The sequence below is a fragment of the Argopecten irradians genome, chromosome 11 (genome assembly GCF_041381155.1).
Source record: "Argopecten irradians isolate NY chromosome 11, Ai_NY, whole genome shotgun sequence".
Taxonomy (NCBI): domain Eukaryota; kingdom Metazoa; phylum Mollusca; class Bivalvia; order Pectinida; family Pectinidae; genus Argopecten; species Argopecten irradians.
This window is the reverse complement of record NC_091144.1, coordinates 6,316,551-6,337,150: the sequence shown is the minus strand read 5'-3', so window position 1 is coordinate 6,337,150 and position 20,600 is coordinate 6,316,551. Positions and strand designations below refer to the sequence as shown.

The 20,600-nt window shown below is 36.2% G+C and overlaps 1 protein-coding gene across 10 annotated transcripts in view; it reads left to right on the top strand.

Moving 5' to 3' along the window:
- The window catches only part of LOC138334375 (nucleolysin TIAR-like), a 231,491-nt gene that overhangs the window by 195,510 nt on the left and 15,381 nt on the right, over window positions 1-20,600 (top strand). For all 10 annotated transcript variants that reach the window (XR_011210121.1, XR_011210120.1, XR_011210119.1 and 7 more), the window contains one exon: window positions 17,126-17,201. Coding sequence is in view for 2 of the 10 variants with exons in the window: in XM_069283047.1 (XP_069139148.1) it covers window positions 17,126-17,201 (76 nt within the window). In the remaining 8 variants the exon portion in view is untranslated. The remainder of the gene's footprint in view (window positions 1-17,125; window positions 17,202-20,600) is intronic.

Below are 20,600 nucleotides of genomic sequence, written 5' to 3'. Positions count from 1 at the left end.
TTCACAATCACACATTCTCATTATTACCTTAAAAAACAACACTATAATCTTGACAACAATACATTGTAACCATGAAAACAACACTATAACCTTGACAACAATACATTATTACCTTGAAAACAACACTATAACCTTGACAACAATACATTGTTACCTTGAAAACAACACTATAACCTTGACAACAATACATTGTTACCTTGAAAACAACACTATAACCTTGACAACAATACATTGTTACCTTGAAAACAACACTATAACCTTGACAACAATACATTGTTACCTTGAAAACAACACTATAACCTTGACAACAATACATTGTTACCTAGAAAACAACACTATAACCTTGACAACAATACATTGTTACCTTGAAAACAACACTATAACCTTGACAACAATACATTGTTACCTTGAAAACAACACTATAACCTTGACAACAATACATTGTTACCTTGAAAACAACACTATAACCTTGACAACAATACATTGTTACCTTGAAAACAACACTATAATCTTGACAACAATACATTGTTACCTTGAAAACAACACTATAACCTTGACAACAATACATTGTTACCTTAAGAACCACACTATAATCTTGACGACAATACATTGTTACCTAGAAAACAACACTATAACCTCGACAACAATACATTGTTACCTTGAAAACAACACTATAACCTTGACAACAATACATTGTTACCTTGAAAACAACACTATAACCTTGACAACAATACATTGTTACCTTGAAAACAACACTATAACCTTGACAACAATACATTGTTACCTTGAAAACAACACTATAACCTTGACAACAATACATTGTTACCTTGAAAACAACACTATAACCTTGACAACAATACATTGTTACCTTGAAAACAACACTATAACCTTGACAACAATACATTGTTACCTTGAATACAACACTATAGCCTTGACAACAATACATTGTTACCTTGAAAACAACACTATAACCTTGACAACAATACATTGTTACCTTGAAAACAACACTATAACCTTGACAACAATACATTGTTACCTTGAAAACAACACCATAACCTTGACAACAATACATTGTTACCTTGAAAACAACACCATAACCTTGACAACAATACATTGTTACCTTGAATACAACACCATAACCTTGACAACAATACATTGTTACCTTGAAAACAACACTACAACCTTGACAACAATACATTGTTACCTTGAAAATAACACTATAACCTTGACAACAATACATTGTTAACATGGAAACAACACTTTAACCTTGACAACAATACATTGTTTTCTTGAAAACAACACTGTAATCTTTTGAAGAATATACCATGTTTGTGACATTCCAAAAATTTTAATGTTACTTGAAGGACTTGATAATTACAATTATATGACTAAACATGGTGTTAGCCCATCAATATTACAGGAGTATTTGCTTTCTGCCTACATTATCATAAAGAATTGTAGTAATCCAATCCAGCTCTGTACATAAGTTGAAACAACGTGTTTTAGGAGGCCTGAGGGAGCCTATAGCTGATATATGTGGACTAGTAATAAGTTATATATAATGAAGGTCAAAGGCACATTTATTTAATTAACACATCTCCCATTCTCCCTGACTGACTCAGACCTAAATATCACATGCTTCATTCTTTAAATTACAACACTAAATATTTTCTCTGACAACACTGATGCTGTCTATGTGAGGAGGTTAGAAGAATGTCCTTATTGTTTTGAAACTTTCAGAATATCCTTATTGGTGTGACCTAACCAAATTCAGTTGGCATTTATAGTCCAATAGTTGCCAACTAAATGCATTTACATTATTAAATGTTTCCATTCATCCCTGATATTTGCTTTCTAGTTTTGAGAGTTGTAGGCCAGTATAATTTGATGATTTTAATTGACCATATATAAAGATGAGATAGAGGCAGTATATAGATGATTGGACGGTTATATATTGAGTGTGAGTGCACCAACGTACCCTGATACCTACTTCGAGAATTAGCTCATTGTCCTGTCATAAAAGACTCCTACCTAAAACAGCATTAACTAGCTAATACACATCCTCAGGGAACGCTAGGATGGTGATTCAATATCAAGTATTAAATTATCGAGACAACTTTGGTGAAGAAATAAAGTTTTCTGATCAGGTTTATTTATAATCTGTGGCTTTATTGTGTGGCAATCTTGAGCATGGTAGATGGGAAAGATGGAGAATCAAAATTTTATTGTAGAGTAACGAGGTTAGTTTCCTCCCTAGTGACATTGTTAATTAGTCACACAGGATATTAATTTCCTATCAATTTATGGAATTTATTTATCTGATGGTTTTATTTCCACAGGCAGGATATGATAGTAATATAAATGTCCTGCACAGAATTCATGTTACCAGCTTTCTACTCCAAGCAGGGTCAAGCAAATGGAAACTCTAAATAAAATCTTCCTCACATTTTATATCCTAAATTTAAAATTTCGAATGTTTTAATAACAATATTTGTTCCTGATTTATACAGTATGACAAAGGGTAGGTCATGAGCTTTCTGAAAAATAAAAAGAAAAAGAAAAAATTTTAAATTATTTAAAAAAAAAAAAAAAATGATATTGGGTATATCTTTTGAAGAAAAACACTGTTTTTCTGTGAATTTAAGCCAAGACATTTGAAGCTTGTTAATTTTTTATGAAACATTGATAAGTCATATAAAAGTTCACTGTGAACACTGGCGGCAAACAAAGCTAGGATAATTAAAGTTGGAGTATCATAGAAAACAAATATAAAATGTATAATGTTATCCCTGAGATAAATGGAAAGTCATAAAACTAGAGACAGTATTATCTTAGCCGGAGAACTATTGATTCTAAATAGAAAACTTAATGGGTTATATTAGAATGAAATAAAATTGATATTTTATAATAGGGAGTTCCAGTGTAATGCTGTTAGTGGTGGAATGTGTTACGACTGAATGCTGCGTTTCTGGTATAATAATAGTTAGGATGGGTCACCAAGACACTAACTTATCAATAATTTTAGAGTTTGTCTGGAATTGTGAATACTTTATGATGTCATTGACAAACAAATAATACTTATAAACCCCTAGTAATTATTATTATTAATTTAATATATTAAGGTACCATTATAAGTATTAAGTAGTAAATATAGACGGAGCATATAATGTAGTCTTACTAGGAAACAGAAGTTTCTTCAGCCACATCATAGATAGGCCTTTAGATTTCTGTTGAAGCTTAGTTAATCTATAGAAATGATTATTCCTGGGAAGGACGACAGTGACCTAGGATAGCGTGAGGAGATATACATGTCCACAATTCCCATCGGACACCACTGACCCATTGAAGCAGAGATTAAGGGAAGGATCACATACCGTGAGGACAGAGAAAAAACAACTGCAATATATCATCAGATAGTCAATATGTGGTCCAATGTATAGATAGATAATACTGCAAATAACACTTAACAATCAATTCCTCCCTACCAAGATGGTCTTGGTTTCAATCAAGACGATTCCTTGTCACCCGTCATAGTCTGGCGATGTTGTCCAGTAGACATAAGAGTGCACAGCTCCAGACAATTACTAAATGAATGTACGGTGTAGATTGGTTAGCAGTAGCGATAATAAAGTGTGTACTTATGATTCAAACATTAAAATCTCCTAATATTCCTGAATTTGTGTGATGGTTGTAGAGTTTATGGAGATGTTTGCCTGGGAAATGTCTACATCGACACCAGCACTTGCCTCTAGGGAGCTGCCTACAATAACGGCACTAAGTCAATCCTTGGTTGACACCTGTACAGAATACAGGGCGATATCGCTACACTGCGTTGGCACTTGTTGTCCACTGGGGAAAATTGGACAATGTCATCAATCGCAGGCCAGAATAGTAGAGGGTCTCGCCTCACCTCTTCTTTAGATATAAAGCTACAATAGTCTATGATGCCAGATCACTTATAAGTATGTGGAATAACTGTATACAGCAGGCCAGAATAGTCAATAATGTCAGGACATCTTTAGCAGGCCAGAATAGTCAATAATGTCAGGTTATCTTTAGCAGGCCAGAATAGTCTGTAATATCATGTCATCTATATCATGTCATCTTTAGCAGGCCAGAATAGTCTGTAATATCATGTCATCTATATCATGTCATCTTTAGCAGGCCAGAATAGTCTATAATGTCAGGTCATATTTAGCAGGCGAGAATAGTCTATAATATCAGGTCATATATATTTAGCAGGCCAGAATAGTTTATAATGCCAGGATATCTTTAGCAGGTGAGAATAGTCGATAGTGTAAGGTAATATTTAGCGCGTTAGAATACTTTATAATGTTAGGATATCTTTAGCAGGCCAGAATTATCTATAATATCAGGACATCTTAAGCAGGCCAGAATAGTCTATAATTTCAGGTCATCTTCAGCAAAAGGGCACAACCTTGATACGAAAATCTTGCATATTAGGATTTTCAACAAGGAAAGTTTATGTCACTTGATATGGCATTTGTCCAATCTAACATGCTGCATGATTTCCATGGCAAATGGCCATGCAATCAGAAAATCAGCATGGTTACCGATGACTATTGCCCAATCAGTATTTTTTGCCCTATTACTGGTTCTGTAAGCCATATAAGGTGATACAATAGGTAAAGGTATATATAAGATTTTAAACAAATAAAAAGCAACAATGACCAGAAAATTCTTATTACTTGTAATTCCATCGCGATAAGAGTCCTAACTTATTGTTCCTGTCCTCAACAGCGATACATGAAGAGGTGTCAGCCAGGCCCGGGGAAACACAGGTTTCCAGTTACACAGGCTATGTATGCCTTTTTCATTATTACTTTTCATATATTTATATATATTTTTTTTACAATTACAGACTTCTTTCCTCATTATATTATACGGAAAACCAGGGGTGGATATATTACACAATATTGAAATCACTGGCAGTGTATATTTCTTTTGTATTTATATATTTTCAACATGTTTCTTTAAGTCGAACATTTTGCCTAACTTTTTGAGTGTTTATCCCAACTTTTACTTGGTGTAGCTCCATCCATTTACACTTATAAAGATCTTACGAGATGTGGAATTACAGGTCTGCCAAGGTGAATTCCTCTTGACTTAGAATGTAAAAATCCTACGTGTTAGTCAATATGTCATATAAATATTCATGGACTAGCTAACTTTGATCTTTTTTTTTGCCTGGTTTCTATGGCGATAATAGCTTTCCTTGATTAGTAAACTACTGTACATACAACAGTTATTTTGTATTGAACTGATATCATTACCCATTTTCTGTAGTTTCCTTGTTTATAATTATGAACAATAGTCCCCTAACTGTCCTTATTTGTTAACATTGTTATGATTTATTCTTTTTTATTTACAGATTTGGCTTTTTCTCTTTTTTATTTTGTTTATTTTTGTTTCCCTTTGGGTTGTTTTATAGTTTGTATAGCTAGGACACTGAAGTGTGATATGTACATAGTTACCTCCCCTGTATGCCTTATTAGGCCTCGGTCTGCAATCGTGATGGGCCGAGAGTCTAATCTGGTAAATCCTGGTGGAGAAAAGTTTATTTATTTTGTTTATTTATTCTTTCGTTTTGATTTTTTTTGTTCTTAACTCTTTTTCTTTTTCATCTTTTCAAAAAATTGTTTATAGTGTTACATATAGACCTATATCATATATATATAATTTGAGTTTGGCTTTTTCATTTGGATTCCATCTTCTTCTGCTTTTTCCATCTATTTTATGAATTTATTAATCTGTATTATTGGTCATAAATTCGACAGCCTGAAGTGTTGACTTGGTCGTTCGGTCTTTTGACTTGATAGACAGGTTTTTATGCTGAAATTGATGCTTTCTCCTTAAGACGCCTGTCTATATATTAAAAACAAATGTAAAGATATGCTTTGTTCAAAAAATGGGCTCATCACAATCAATTGTTAAAAAGAAATTATTTTCCTTTCTTATCATAACTTTTAAGACTTCTTCCATGCTGTTTTAGTTAAAATGCATTAATACATTTCATCTCTAAGACAATGAATTGTAATATATCATGGGTTACATTATAAAATGGATTTAAATCGGTATCATTTGAGGGGGTGTGTTTTGTTCTCTGTGCCTGTCTCAGTGATAGAAGCCAATACTTGCTATGGTGAATGGAAAAAGTGTTGGAATTTTATTTGGATCCTGATTGATATACTGGCGCTGTGACACCAACCAATGTTTCCACGACCATCAGAGAGAGGATTGTTGCAGTGACTGTGGTATGATATATGTGGAATCAGTGTGCGCCATCTGACAATGTATCCCTATAAATCCTCAGCTCCCCAGCCACCAACCCAAACCACACTACATCATACAGATGGCCATCAACATCGACTCTGTGACACTGCCCGCTATAAAACACACCAAAACATATTTTTCATTGTCTTCCATTCTAAATCAATAAAGTGTACAACATTTTTCACAGGCATCAATTGTAGTGACCTGAGACTTGTCTTTGGACAGGAGGTAGGACCCTAGTATAATTACAGTCCATACATGTGACATCATTAAATGTAGAGATACGATCCCTGGTGTAATTACAGCCTGAAGAACATGAAATGTAGAGGTAGGACCCTCGGTATGATTACAGCCTGTAGGACATTAAATGTAGAGGTAGGACCCTCAGTATAATTACAGCCTGTAGGAAAAATGTAGAGGTAGGACCCTCAGTATAATTACAGCCTGTAGGATATCAAATGTAGAGGTAGGACCCTCGGTATAATTACATCCTGTAGGACATTAAATGTAGAGGTAGGACCCTCAGTATAATTACAGCCTGTAGGATATCAAATGTAGAGGTAGGACCCTCGGTATAATTACATCCTGTAGGACATTAAATGTAGAGGTAGGACCCTCAGTATAATTACAGCCTGTAGGACATTAAATGTAGAGGTAGGACCCTCAGTATAATTACAGCCTGTAGGACATTAAATGTAGAGGTAGGACCCTCAGTATAATTACATCCTGTAGGACATTAAATGTAGAGGTAGGACCCTCAGTATAATTACAGCCTGTAGGACATTAAATGTAGAGGTAGGACCCTCGGTATGATTACAGCCTGTAGGAAAAATGTAGAGGTAGGACCCTCGGTATAATTACAGTCTGTAGGACATTAAATGTAGAGGTAGTACCCACGGTATAATTACAGCCTGTAGGAAAAATGTAGAGGTAGGACCCTCAGTATAATTACAGCCTGTAGGACATTAAATGTAGAGGTAGGACCCTCGGTATAATTACAGCCTGTAGGAAAAATGTAGAGGTAGGACCCTCAGTATAATTACAGCCTGTAGGACATTAAATGTAGAGGTAGGACCCTCAGTATAATTACAGCCTGTAGGACATTAAATGTAGAGGTAGGACCCTCGGTATAATTACAGCCTGTAGGACATTAAATGTAGAGGTAGGACCCTCGGTATAATTACAGCCTGTAGGAAAAATGTAGAGGTAGGTCCCTCAGAATAATTACAGTCTGTAGGACATTAAATGTAGAGGTAGGACCCTCAGTATAATTACAGCTGTAGGAAATGTAGAGGTACACTTAATGTTAAGCTGTAGGACCTAGACCCTGGTATAATTACAGCTGTAGGACATTAAATGTAGAGGTAGGACCCTCGGTATAATTACAGCCTGTAGGACATTAAATGTAGAGGTAGGACCCTCGGTATAATTACAGCCTGTAGGAAAAATGTAGAGGTAGGTCCCTCAGTATAATTACAGCCTGTAGGACATTAAATGTAGAGGTAGGACCCTCGGTATAATTACAGCCTGTAGGACATTAAATGTAGAGGTAGGACCCTCAGTATAATTACAGCCTGTAGGACATTAAATGTAGAGGTAGGACCCTCGGTATAATTACAGCCTGTAGGAAATTAAATGTAGAGGTAGGACCCTCGTATTACAGCTGTAGGAAAATGAAGTACCTCAGAATACAGCTGTAGGACATTAAATGTAGAGGTAGGACCCTCAGTATAATTACAGCCTGTAGGAAAAAATGTAGAGGTAGGACCCTCGTATTACAGGTAGGACATTAAATGTAGAGGTAGACCCCGGTATAATGACAGCTGTAGAAAAATGTAGAGGTAGGACCCTCGGTATGATTACAGCCTGTAGGACATTAAATGTAGAGGTAGGACCCTCAGTATAATTACAGCCTGTAGGACATTAAATGTAGAGGTAGGACCCTCGGTATGATTACAGCCTGTAGGACATCAAATGTAGAGGTAGGACCCTCAGTATAATTACAGCCTGTAGGACATTAAATGTAGAGGTAGGACCCTCGGTATGATTACAGCCTGTAGGACATTAAATGTAGAGGTAGGACCCTCAGTATAATTACAGCCTGTAGGAAAAATGTAGAGGTAGGACCCTCAGTATGATTACAGCCTGTAGGACATTAAATGTAGAGGTAGGACCCCTGGTATAATGACAGCCTGTAGGAAAAATGTAGAGGTAGGACCCTCGGTATGATTACAGCCTGTAGGACATTAAATGTAGAGGTAGGACCCTCAGTATAATTACAGCCTGTAGGACATTAAATGTAGAGGTAGGACCCTCAGTATAATTACAGCCTGTAGGACATTAAATGTAGAGGTAGGACCCTCAGTATAATTACAGCCTGTAGGACATTAAATGTAGAGGTAGGACCCTCGGTATAATTACAGCCTGTAGGACATTAAATGTAGAGGTAGGACCCTCAGTATAATTACAGCCTGTAGGACATTAAATGTAGAGGTAGGACCCTCGGTATGATTACAGCCTGTAGGACATTAAATGTAGAGGTAGGACCCTCGGTATAATTACAGCCTGTAGGACATTAAATGTAGAGGTAGGACCCTCGGTATGATTACAGCCTGTAGGACATCAAATGTAGAGGTAGGACATTAAATATAGAGGTAGGACCCTCAGTATAATTACAGCCTGTAGGACATTAAATGTAGAGGTAGGACCCTCGGTATAATTACAGCCTGTAGGACATTAAATGTAGAGGTAGGACCCTCGGTATGATTACAGTCTGTAGGACATTAAATGTAGAGGTAGGACCCTCGGTATGATTACAGCCTGTAGGACATTAAATGTAGAGGTAGGACCCTCTGTATAATTACAGCCTGTAGGACATTAAATGTAGAGGTAGGACCCTCGGTATGATTACAGCCTGTAGGATATTAAATGTAGAGGTAGGACCCTCGGTATAATTACAGCCTGTAGGATATTAAATGTAGAGGTAGGACCCTCGGTATAATTACAGCCTGTAGGACATTAAATGTAGAGGTAGGACCCTCGGTATAATTACAGCCTGTAGGACATTAAATGTAGAGGTAGGACCCTCAGTATAATTACAGCCTGTAGGACATTAAATGTAGAGGTAGGACCCTCGGTATGATTACAGCCTGTAGGAAAAATGTAGAGGTAGGACCCCCGGTATATGATTACAGCTTGTAGGACATTAAATGTAGAGGTAGGACCCTCGGTATAATTACAGCCTGTAGGACATTAAATGTAGAGGTAGGACCCTCAGTATAATTACAGCCTGTAGGACATTAAATGTAGAGGTAGGACCCTCGGTATAATTACAGCCTGTAGGAAAAATGTAGAGGTAGGACCCTCGGTATAATTACAGCCTGTAGGACATTAAATGTAGAGGTAGGACCCTCGGTATAATTACAGCCTGTAGGACATTAAATGTAGAGGTAGGACCCTCGGTATAATTACAGCCTGTAGGACAATAAATGTAGAGGTAGGACCCTCGGTATGATTACAGCCTGTAGGACATTAAATGTAGAGGTAGGACCCTCAGTATAATTACAGCCTGTAGGAAAAATGTAGAGATAGGTCCCTCAGAATAATTACAGTCTGTAGGACAATAAATGTAGAGGTAGGACCCTCAGTATAATTACAGCCTGTAGGACAATAAATGTAGAGGTAGGACCCTCAGTATAATTACAGCCTGTAGGACATTAAATGTAGAGGTAGGACCCTCGGTATAATTACAGCCTGTAGGACATTAAATGTAGAGGTAGGACCCTCGGTATGATTACAGTCTGTAGGACATTAAATGTAGAGGTAGGAACCGTGGTATAATGACAGGGTGTAGGACATTAAATGTAGAGGAATGACCATCGGTATAATTACAGCCTGTAGGACAATAAATGTAGAGGTAGGACCCTCGGTATAATTACAGCCTGTAGGACATTAAATGTAGAGGTAGGACCCTCGGTATGATTACAGTCTGTAGGACATTAAATGTAGAGGTAGGAACCGTGGTATAATGACAGGGTGTAGGACATTAAATGTAGAGGAATGACCATCGGTATAATTACAGCCTGTAGGATAAATGTAGAGGTAGGACCCTCAGTATAATTACAGCCTGTAGGATATCAAATGTAGAGGTAGGACCCCTGGTATAATGACAGCCTGTAGGAAAAATGTAGAGGTAGGACCCCCGGTATATGATTACAGCTAGAAGGACATTAAATGTAGAGGTAGGACCCCTGGTATAATTACAGCCTGTAGGACATTAAATGTATAGGTAGGAACCTTGGTATAATGACAGGGTGTAGGACATTAAATGTAGAGGTAGGACCCACCCTCCCTACATGTTTCTGTATTGAATACATGCATATTTGCTTCATAATTTAAGAAAAATAGTAAAAGTATAGAAATTGCTAAAGACAACAAAATATCAAAAGCCTGTAAAAGTGACTTTTTTGTATTGCATGAAAGTTTTAAAAAAAATTAGAATAGAAATGAAAGGTAAAATATAAACTGATTGCTATATGAGCTGTTAATATGTAATGCTATCAGTCAGCACCATCTTGTGTCCCAGGCTCTTTACCATTAGGTCATGATTTATTGAGGTCTAAATAGGCAGCTGGCTCTCCACCATAAATCCTTACCATTTAGTCCTAAAGAAAACTCAAACGGAAATTAATGTTCAGCTTTTTCCATGAAGTGATGTTTCCATCAATGAAGGCTATAAATCTACCCTATCTCCCAGCTATCTCTATCAGATATCACTTTGGCTGTTTGGTCATCAGCGCTCATCTTCCTAATGCAAAATGTTTGATTCTCATGCCTCTGGTCCTACTGAAAGTTTCAGGATATGGCCGTACCTACCAGACTTGTTAAGGCACATTCTGCTCCAGGGCCAATATGTACCAAATGATTCAGGATGTCAAGAAACTTACCAAACTTTCCAGGATGTCCCAATACCTACCAAACATTTCAGGATGTCCCAATACCTACCAAACATTCAAGGATGTCCCAATACCTACTTATCATTCCAGGATGTCCCAATACCTACCAAACATTCCAGGATGTCCAAATACCTACCAAACATTCCAGGATGTCCCAATACCTACTTATCATTTCAGGATGTCCCAATACCTACCTATCATTCCAGGATGTCCCAATACCTACCAAAAATTCCAGGATGTCCCAATACCTACCAAACATGCCAGGATGTCCAAATACCTACCAAACATTCCAGGATGTCCCAATACCTACTTATCATTTCAGGATGTCCCAATACCTACCAAACATTCCAGGATGTCCCAATAACTACCAAACATTCTGGGATGTCCCAATACCTACTAACCATTCCAAAATGTCTCAATACCTACCAAACATTCCATGATGTCCCAATACCTACTTATCATTTCAGGATGTCCCAATACCTACTTATCATTTCAGGATGTCCCAATACCTACTTACCATTCCAGGATGTCCCAATACCTACCAAATATTTCAGGATGTCCCAATACCTTCCAAACATATCAGGATGTTCCAATACCTACCAAATATTCAAGGATGTCCCAATACCTACACAAATTAACATTCCAAGATGTTCCAAAACCTACCAAACATTCCAGGTTGTCCCAATACCCACCACACATTCCATGGATGTCCCAATACCTACCAAACATTCTGGGATGTCCCACTACCTTCCAAATATTCCAGGTTGTCTCAATAACTACCAACCATTCCAGGTTGTCCCAATACCTACTCATCATTTCAGGATGTCCCAATACCTACCAAATGTGCCAGGATGTCCCAATACCTACCAAACATTCTAGGATGTCCCATTACCTACCAAACATTCCAGGATGTCCCAATACCTACCAAACATTCCAGGATGTCCCAATACCTACCAAACATTCTAGGATGTCCCATTACCTACCAAACATTCCAGGATGTCCCAATACCTACCAAACATTCCAGGATGTCCCAATACCTACCAAACATTCCAGGATGTCCCAATACCTACCAAACATTCCAGGATGTCCCATTACCTACCAAACATTCCAGGATGTCCTAATACCTACTTACCATTCCAGGTTGTCCCAATACCAACCAAACATTCCAAGATGTCCCAATACCTACCAAACATTCCAGGATGTCCCAATACCTACCAAACATTCCAGGATGTCCCAATACCTACTTACCATTCCAGGATGTCCCAATACCTACCAAACATTCCAGGATGTCCCAATACCTACCAAATATTCCAGGATGTCCCAATACCTACCAAACATTCTAGGATGTCCCAATACCTACCAAACATTCCAGGATGTCCCAATACCTACCAAACATTCCAGGTTGTCCGAATACCTACCAAACATTCCAGGATGTCCCAATACCTACCAAACATTTCAAAATATCATTACCTGAAATGTACACATGTATATGTAAGCAGGTAGGTACATTTTCTGCAAAACCCCATAAAGTCAGGAAATGTAATTGTTAACATTAGATGGAATCTCTCAATTTATTAAAAAAAAGTCTAAGGGACATTTTCATCCCAGCCTAGCTACAGTATAGAACATCTTTATTGCGATATTTGTTATTACCCCAAAACAATAAAGTATCTCCAGGAATATGACTGTAATGGAGGCTCTTGATTTTAGATATTTGTGAAGCCAAGAAGATGGATGTTTCCGTTGTCAAATGCGTGGAGAATATTTGTGGCGTAGCTTCCGTCAGTGAAGTAGCCTGAAACAGTGGGAGAACACAGTAAACTTCCTATAAATCTCTCTACAGCCAAAGCTTTATTGTAACTGGAAATAAGAAAGCTGCTACTATGGGGAAATGCTGCTAAAATGCTGACTTCCGACAAGTTCTTTCTGACAATCTTCTCCCAGCAGAACCTCATCACTAATGTCAATTTTAAGACAAAGTTGACATGATTTTGACACTATTTCCATTGTAATTCTTCATGACGATTCCATCAGGCTTGGTAATGCAGGTGGCTCCACTAATTAATTACTGAAATAAAAGCATTGTTGGGGTGTCAAATTAGGCATGAATTATAGCAACGGCTTGTCATTTGGGGTAGCTTGACGGACTCTACACAGGCAATGCATGCCTCATTCAGGAAAGCCTGGCCAGAAACCAGAGGTAGCTACCTCACAGGCATGGTATCTGTATAAACAGTCAAGGGTGACTATATGCGGTGACATTCACTTCATTCCTACAAAATCTACATCACTGTATAAACAGTCAAGGGTAACTATACACGGTGACATTCACTCCATCCCTATAAATCTACATCACTGTACTGTTTGTCATCAGGGGACCAACATTCACAATTAAAATGAAACTCAAATACGATGAGAAAGGAAGATTATGGTGTAAACTTAAATGTAATTACTGGAGAGAAAAAAATATTGATATAAAGTCTTTGAATTTGAATATTGCTAGGAAAATGTATGTAACCCTACCTAACCAATTGTTGATATTTAATGTAGATATACCAGCAGAGGTATTATCAATACATAACCCGCTATAACCACTAAGCTGTTTATTTCAAATCTAGACCCTCCAAACTCCCATCAGATGTACACCAAGACCGGTGAGCTGGTTAGATGTGTTGTATCTGAAATAAAATAGGATGAGTTTTCCAGACATGATGTTGATGGTGGTGATGATGAAGAAGATGATGATGGTGAAGATGATGATGGTGATGATGATGATGCTTGATGATTGATGATGATGAAGATGATGATGATGATGGCGATGATGATGAAGACATCAGAGACCAAGACAATGGACTGCCTCTTAAACTCTCTCATTATTTCAAACTTTGCCTGTGACTTCATTTACACATTTTACCTTCTTAGTTAAGCTGCCACAGGACCTACAATGGATTTCATTTAATCTTAACTAACTGCTGCTGGTGAAAAAAACTGCCCTAAAGACGAAAAGCCTGACTTGAATTTCCAGGATACATTTTACATGCAAATGGGAGACATAGATTTTGTGTTGGATTGTTTACGAGTTCCTTTTACAGTGGATAAAGAATGTGACGGTGCCTTGATCGCTTGTGTTGTCGGAAGTAAGACTGACTGCTTGGAGTCAGGTAAGGGGAGGTATAGGAGACAGCTCCGTACCCACATCTGTCAGAACCATGTGTGGTAGGGCAAAGGTTTATCAAAAAAGGAAAACCACATTGGTCACCATTTTGTGGTAAAATAAACGTCCTTAGAATATTGGGTTGGTGTGAGTAAAATGGTTTTAAAGAATGTGGGGATTTGCCATGGAAATGTCTATGTATGAGAATATTAGAGATAGTCATGGGAATCTGATATTATAGACAATCTTGGGAAAATCCTTAGAAAATATAGAGTTTAGTCTGTGCGATATTTCGCTGAATATAACTCATTGATGATAATGTTCCTAGAAAATGCCGGTGACGTCATGATAGGAAGTATGAAGAGTTTGGTGGTTGTCCATAGTCCGAATGATATGAGTTTATAGCACACAATGCTTTGTAGTGTCCTCTGGTACTATAGTGGAAATGCTCTGGTTCTATTACCTATATCATCATATTTTAGAACTCAGACAATATCACTCAACATGGTGTCCCTCTAAGATTACTGTAGAAATGGATTATTGTTCAATCTGTCACAGATTGTCTTCTCAGCTCCAGGGGGCCGTGATATTGCTTTATATTCAGTCAACAAGAGAGACCTGAACATATACATTGAGCTATTTTCCTCTTGCGTAATCTTTTGGTCTAACGTTAATGATGATCCGTTGGTGTTCCCCGTCTAGAACATCTCCCAGACGTTGTGTAATATTGGGTTATGTTGGCCCTACAAAGTCTCTATTCATCGCTCATCACCACAAACAACAGTTTAATTGGCTTCTTACATTGACAATAGAGGCCAAGAGGGTAGATCATGGAAATTGTTCATTCCTAAGTTCATAAATTCATTGATATAGTGTTCATGTTTCTTCATTGATACGATTTTCATGTGATTCATCATAGACAAGAAGTTCAATAGTTTGTTCATTGATGAAATGTTCATCAATTTGTTCATGAATACATTGATTGTGAATTATGTTCATAAGATACAATATTCATAATTTTGTTTATTGAGAAATTTTATAGAAATTTGTTCATCAGCTATTTGCTGTTAAAGATGACTTTTTTTCTTCAATTTTACGAAATAGTTTTGAACTTTTGTGAGAGTAATAATTTTTCTTTCCAAAAGAGGAAAGATGTGTTTTCTAGTCGTTAATGAAGATTCCCTTTAGTTACAGTTCCCCAGTGAGCACTCATTGAAACATAATCTCTTAGACCTTCAAATACAATGTAAAAATTGTTACCGCATTGACAGCTGTCGAAATCTGACTAGAGTAGTCCTCCATAGATGTCACTGGTGTGTTACGCCAAAGTTTTAATCTGTCAAAATGAAATTCCATAATGGGTGGTGAAAAGTCATCGATTAGTTCTTTGTCAGGTTATCAAAGATAATTAGTCTTTGTCTACGACGTACGAAGTACACATCTATTTTTTATATGACATCCACAAAGAGGTTTTGGGTTTATTAGTTTAACGTCCTATTAACTGCCAGGGTAATGTAAGGATGTGCCAGGTTTGTTGGTAGAGGAAAGCCTGAGTTCCCTGAGTAAAACCAACGAGCAGCGGTCAGTACCTGCCAACTGCCCCACATTGGATTCAAACTCGCAATCCAGAGATGGAGGGCTAAGTTTGGTAATATGTTGAGACATCTTAACTACCCTATCCACCAAGATGAGAATCACAAGCGTAATTTGTTCTTATTTCATGCAATTTTTTTTAATTCATGCAATAGAAATATTGTTTTACTCCTTTCAATGAATTTTTTTGAATTATTGAATTTTTTAAAAGTTTTTTGTTCAAATATATTTTTTTAACCTTTACTTTATTCATGAATACAATTATAAAACCAGTATATATTTTCATGCTTCTCTCCATTTTATGGAAATAATAATTATCCATCAGGGAGATTCCATATTTTCAGTAGATTGTCCGCACACCTTAGGTAAAACACACAATACATTATATATGTTTATTGCATTTTTTACCTTGATGAATACATCTGTATCCTGCTTAGCTAATATAATTTTCATTTAAGTCATAATTATGCATACCAACTGCAGCATCAATCAACCATTTCCCTGAAAGGATTTTAATAAGTGTCTTGGGATCAATGAAGTCAATGTTTGTCAGTGCATGGTGAATCGCTCTCATAGGAGATCAAACCTGTTATAATTCCTTCATTTGTTTCACAGGAGAGTTCTGTCAAGGGAAATAAGTGTAACTATAATCAATTTAGTTTTTTAAGGCAGGAAAGCTCTGCCAAGGGAGATAAATGTGACTGTAATCTATTTACTTTTAGGCAGAAGTGATCTGTCAAGAAGGAATAATTGTTACAATAATTTTTCATCTTTTAGATAGTTAAGTACTATTATATGGGTCTGAGTGGTTAAGATGTTCTGATATGTACATTACCACTAGTCTTTAATCTACTTCTGGGGTAGATAGTTTGAAACCTATGTGTGAAACCCAGATACTAACTATACATGTTGGTCAGTGGTTTTTCGCGCTCTTTGACTCGTCCTTAAATGACCTCGGCTATTAATAGACATAAACTGAGACTATAGTCTGATTCCAATCATGGAAACAAATGTTACTAAAAATAGTTGGGATATATAAGTATATTGTCACCCATTTATGAATTGGTAACTAGGAGAACTTACTTTGGTCTGATAATCCTTTTTCTAACCATTTTTATTTCTTTTCCAGGGACTGCAAGATCATCAGAGACCCACAGACACTGAAATCCAAGGGATATGGTTTTGTCTCATTTGTTAAAAAAGCAGTAAGTATGGTCGACACTAGTGAATGAAAAGCTCTGATTTTACAATCATAACTGGTTACTAATCAAGATATAGTCATCTCTTACAGTTTTCATTCAAACTCCACTTAATGAAATGATCCCGTTATTGAAATGGAATCTGATTTAATGTAACTATTGGAATGACAGATACACATTTAAGTCACTGTTATTTAACAGCTAGAGTGGGGACAGACTGACAAAGACAGACAATAATGAGAACAAAGTAAAGGATAGTAACTGTAAAAACGGTTGGTGACGGTTATGTTGGTGACTGTCCGTATGTGTTGGTCTTTGACAAGCAGTATCTCTAGAGGGTGGAATGGTGATAGTGAAAGATGGTCGTGTGACAGGCTTTGTGGACTCCAACACTAGTGCTAAAGTGATTGATAAATGACCTGTGTTGGCGAACACAGAGTTACATGTGGGCAGAGATAGCAAAGTGTTGTCAGCCTCCGCGTTCCTTTATGTGCCTGTTTTGTGATAAGTTTATCTCTTCTTTTTTGGATTACCTTCTTCTCTCGTCTTTTATTGGATGAAAGTCACATGGTACATACAGTGTATAGTCACATGATACATACAGTGTATAGTCACATGATGCATACAGTGTACAATCACATGATACATACAGTGTATACATATTGACATGATACATACAGTGTATATATAGTCACATGATACATACAGTGTATATATAGTCACATGATACATACAGTGTATATATAGTCACATGATACATACAGTGTATATATAGTTACATGATACATACATTATAATATCATATGATACATACAGTGTACAATCACATGATACATACAGTGTATATATAGTCACATGATACATACAGTGTATATATATTGTCACATGATACATACAGTGTACAATCACATGAAACATACAGTGTATATATAGTCACATGATACATACAGTGTATATATATTGTCACATGATACCTACAGTGTATATATAGTCACATGATACATACAGTGTATATATATTGTCACATGATACATACAGTGTACAATCACATGATACATACAGTGTACAATCACATGATACATACAGTGTACAATCACATGATACATACAGTGTACAATCACATGATACATACAGTGTATATATAGTCACATGATACATACAGTGTACAATCACATGATACATACAGTGTATATATAGTCACATGATACATACAGTGTACAATCACATGATACATACAGTGTATATATAGTCACATGATACATACAGTGTACAATCACATGATACATACAGTGTACATGCATTATAAAGGCAGGGAGGTGATGCAGAAGTGAAACGTTATATGATATTTACATTCTAAAGTCACTTTTTACTGTTCATGTTGTATGATATTTACATTCTAAAGTCACTTTTTACTGTTCATGTTGTATGATATTTACATTCTAAAGTCACTTTATACTGCTCATGGTGTATGATATTTACATTCTAAAGTCACTTTTTACTGTTCATGTTGTATGATATTTACATTCTAAAGTCACTTTTTACTGTTCATGTTGTATGATATTTACATTCTAAAGTCACTTTTTACTGTTCATGTTGTATGATATTTACATTCTAAAGTCACTTTATACTGTTCATGTTGTATGATATTTACATTCTAAAGTCACTTTATACTGTTCATGTTGTATATATTTACATTCTAAAGTCACTTTTTACTGTTCATGTTGTATGATATTTACATTCTAAAGTCACTTTATACTGTTCATGTTGTATGATATTTACATTCTAAAGTCACTTTATACTGTTCATGTTGTATGATATTTACATTCTAAAGTCACTTTATACTGTTCATGTTGTATGATATTTACATTCTAAAGTCCCTTTTTACTGTTCATGTTGTATGATATTTACATTCTAAAGTCACTTTATACTGTTCATGTTGTATGATATTTACATTCTAAAGTCACTTTATACTGTTCATGTTGTATGATATTTACATTCTAAAGTCACTTTTTACTGTTCATGTTGTATGATATTTACATTCTAAAGTCACTTTATACTGTTCATGTTGTATGATATTTACATTCTAAAGTCACTTTATACTGTTCATGTTGTATGATATTTACATTCTAAAGTCCCTTTTTACTGTTCATGTTGTATGATATTTACATTCTAAAGTCACTTTATACTGTTCATGTTGTATGATATTTACATTCTAAAGTCACTTTATACTGTTCATGTTGTATGATATTTACATTCTAAAGTCACTTTATACTGTTCATGTTGTATGATATTTACATTCTAAAGTCACTTTATACTGTTCATGTTGTATGATATTTACATTCTAAAGTCACTTTATACTGTTCATGTTGTATGATATTTACATTCTAAAGTCACTTTATACTGTTCATGTTGTATGATATTTACATTCTAAAGTCACTTTATACTGTTTATGTTGTATGATATTTACATTCTAAAGTCCCTTTTTACTGTTCATGTTATATGATATTTACATTCTAAAGTCACTTTATACTGTTTATGTTGTATGATATTTACATTCTAAAGTCACTTTATACTGTTCATACATTGTTCATGCTGCAAATGAAGACACAACATCCACAAAACAGTGTTTGACTTTAGGAAATCCACTTTGCCATGAAACTAGCTAATTAGTCACTCATAATGCCCCTAGCTGTTACAATAGTCCACAAAGCTGTCTGAGTTGTATAGGACCTTCACACAGGCAATCTAGTGATTGGATAAGTATAATTTAGGTCAATGACAACACTTCGACCTTGTAAGAAGTTACACTTACTCTAACGAGAGAAGTAATTAAAACAGGTACAGTGGATTGCTGTTTTACTGGGTTTAGTGATACACAACATAGGTAATGAAGTCTATTTAAGCCGTCATTAAACCAATACTGACTTAATTGGCAAAATGCTGTAGCCAAGGTCCCGATAATTTTCATTATCTTCATTTTGGGGTAGTATAATTTGTGTCTGTCAGCCAATATGACTGGAGCTTGAAAGTATTAGTGGATGATTGCAGAGCTGATTAAAGGCAATCCGCTGTGAGTGTGTTGTTTACTGTCCCACAATGTCGCATTGATAGTGCTCATTGGACACGCTGTATCCCGCAGGGTCACTGCAGCCCTATGGGACCTGTGTTCGGTGCAGAATAATTCTGGATGGCGCTGTTGTACCCATTTGTTATTGACATAGAAAATTTACATACAATCATCAGCCATTGTCAAGGAGATGGTCTGGGAAGTCGACTGACACAGACACGAAGATAGTGTAAACAATGACTCCGTCACGCGACGACAGACTAGACTTACCTCGTCTGGTCAACTTAACTTACACACAACATCTGCAATCGGCAGCATTTATCTGTTGACAAGTCTAC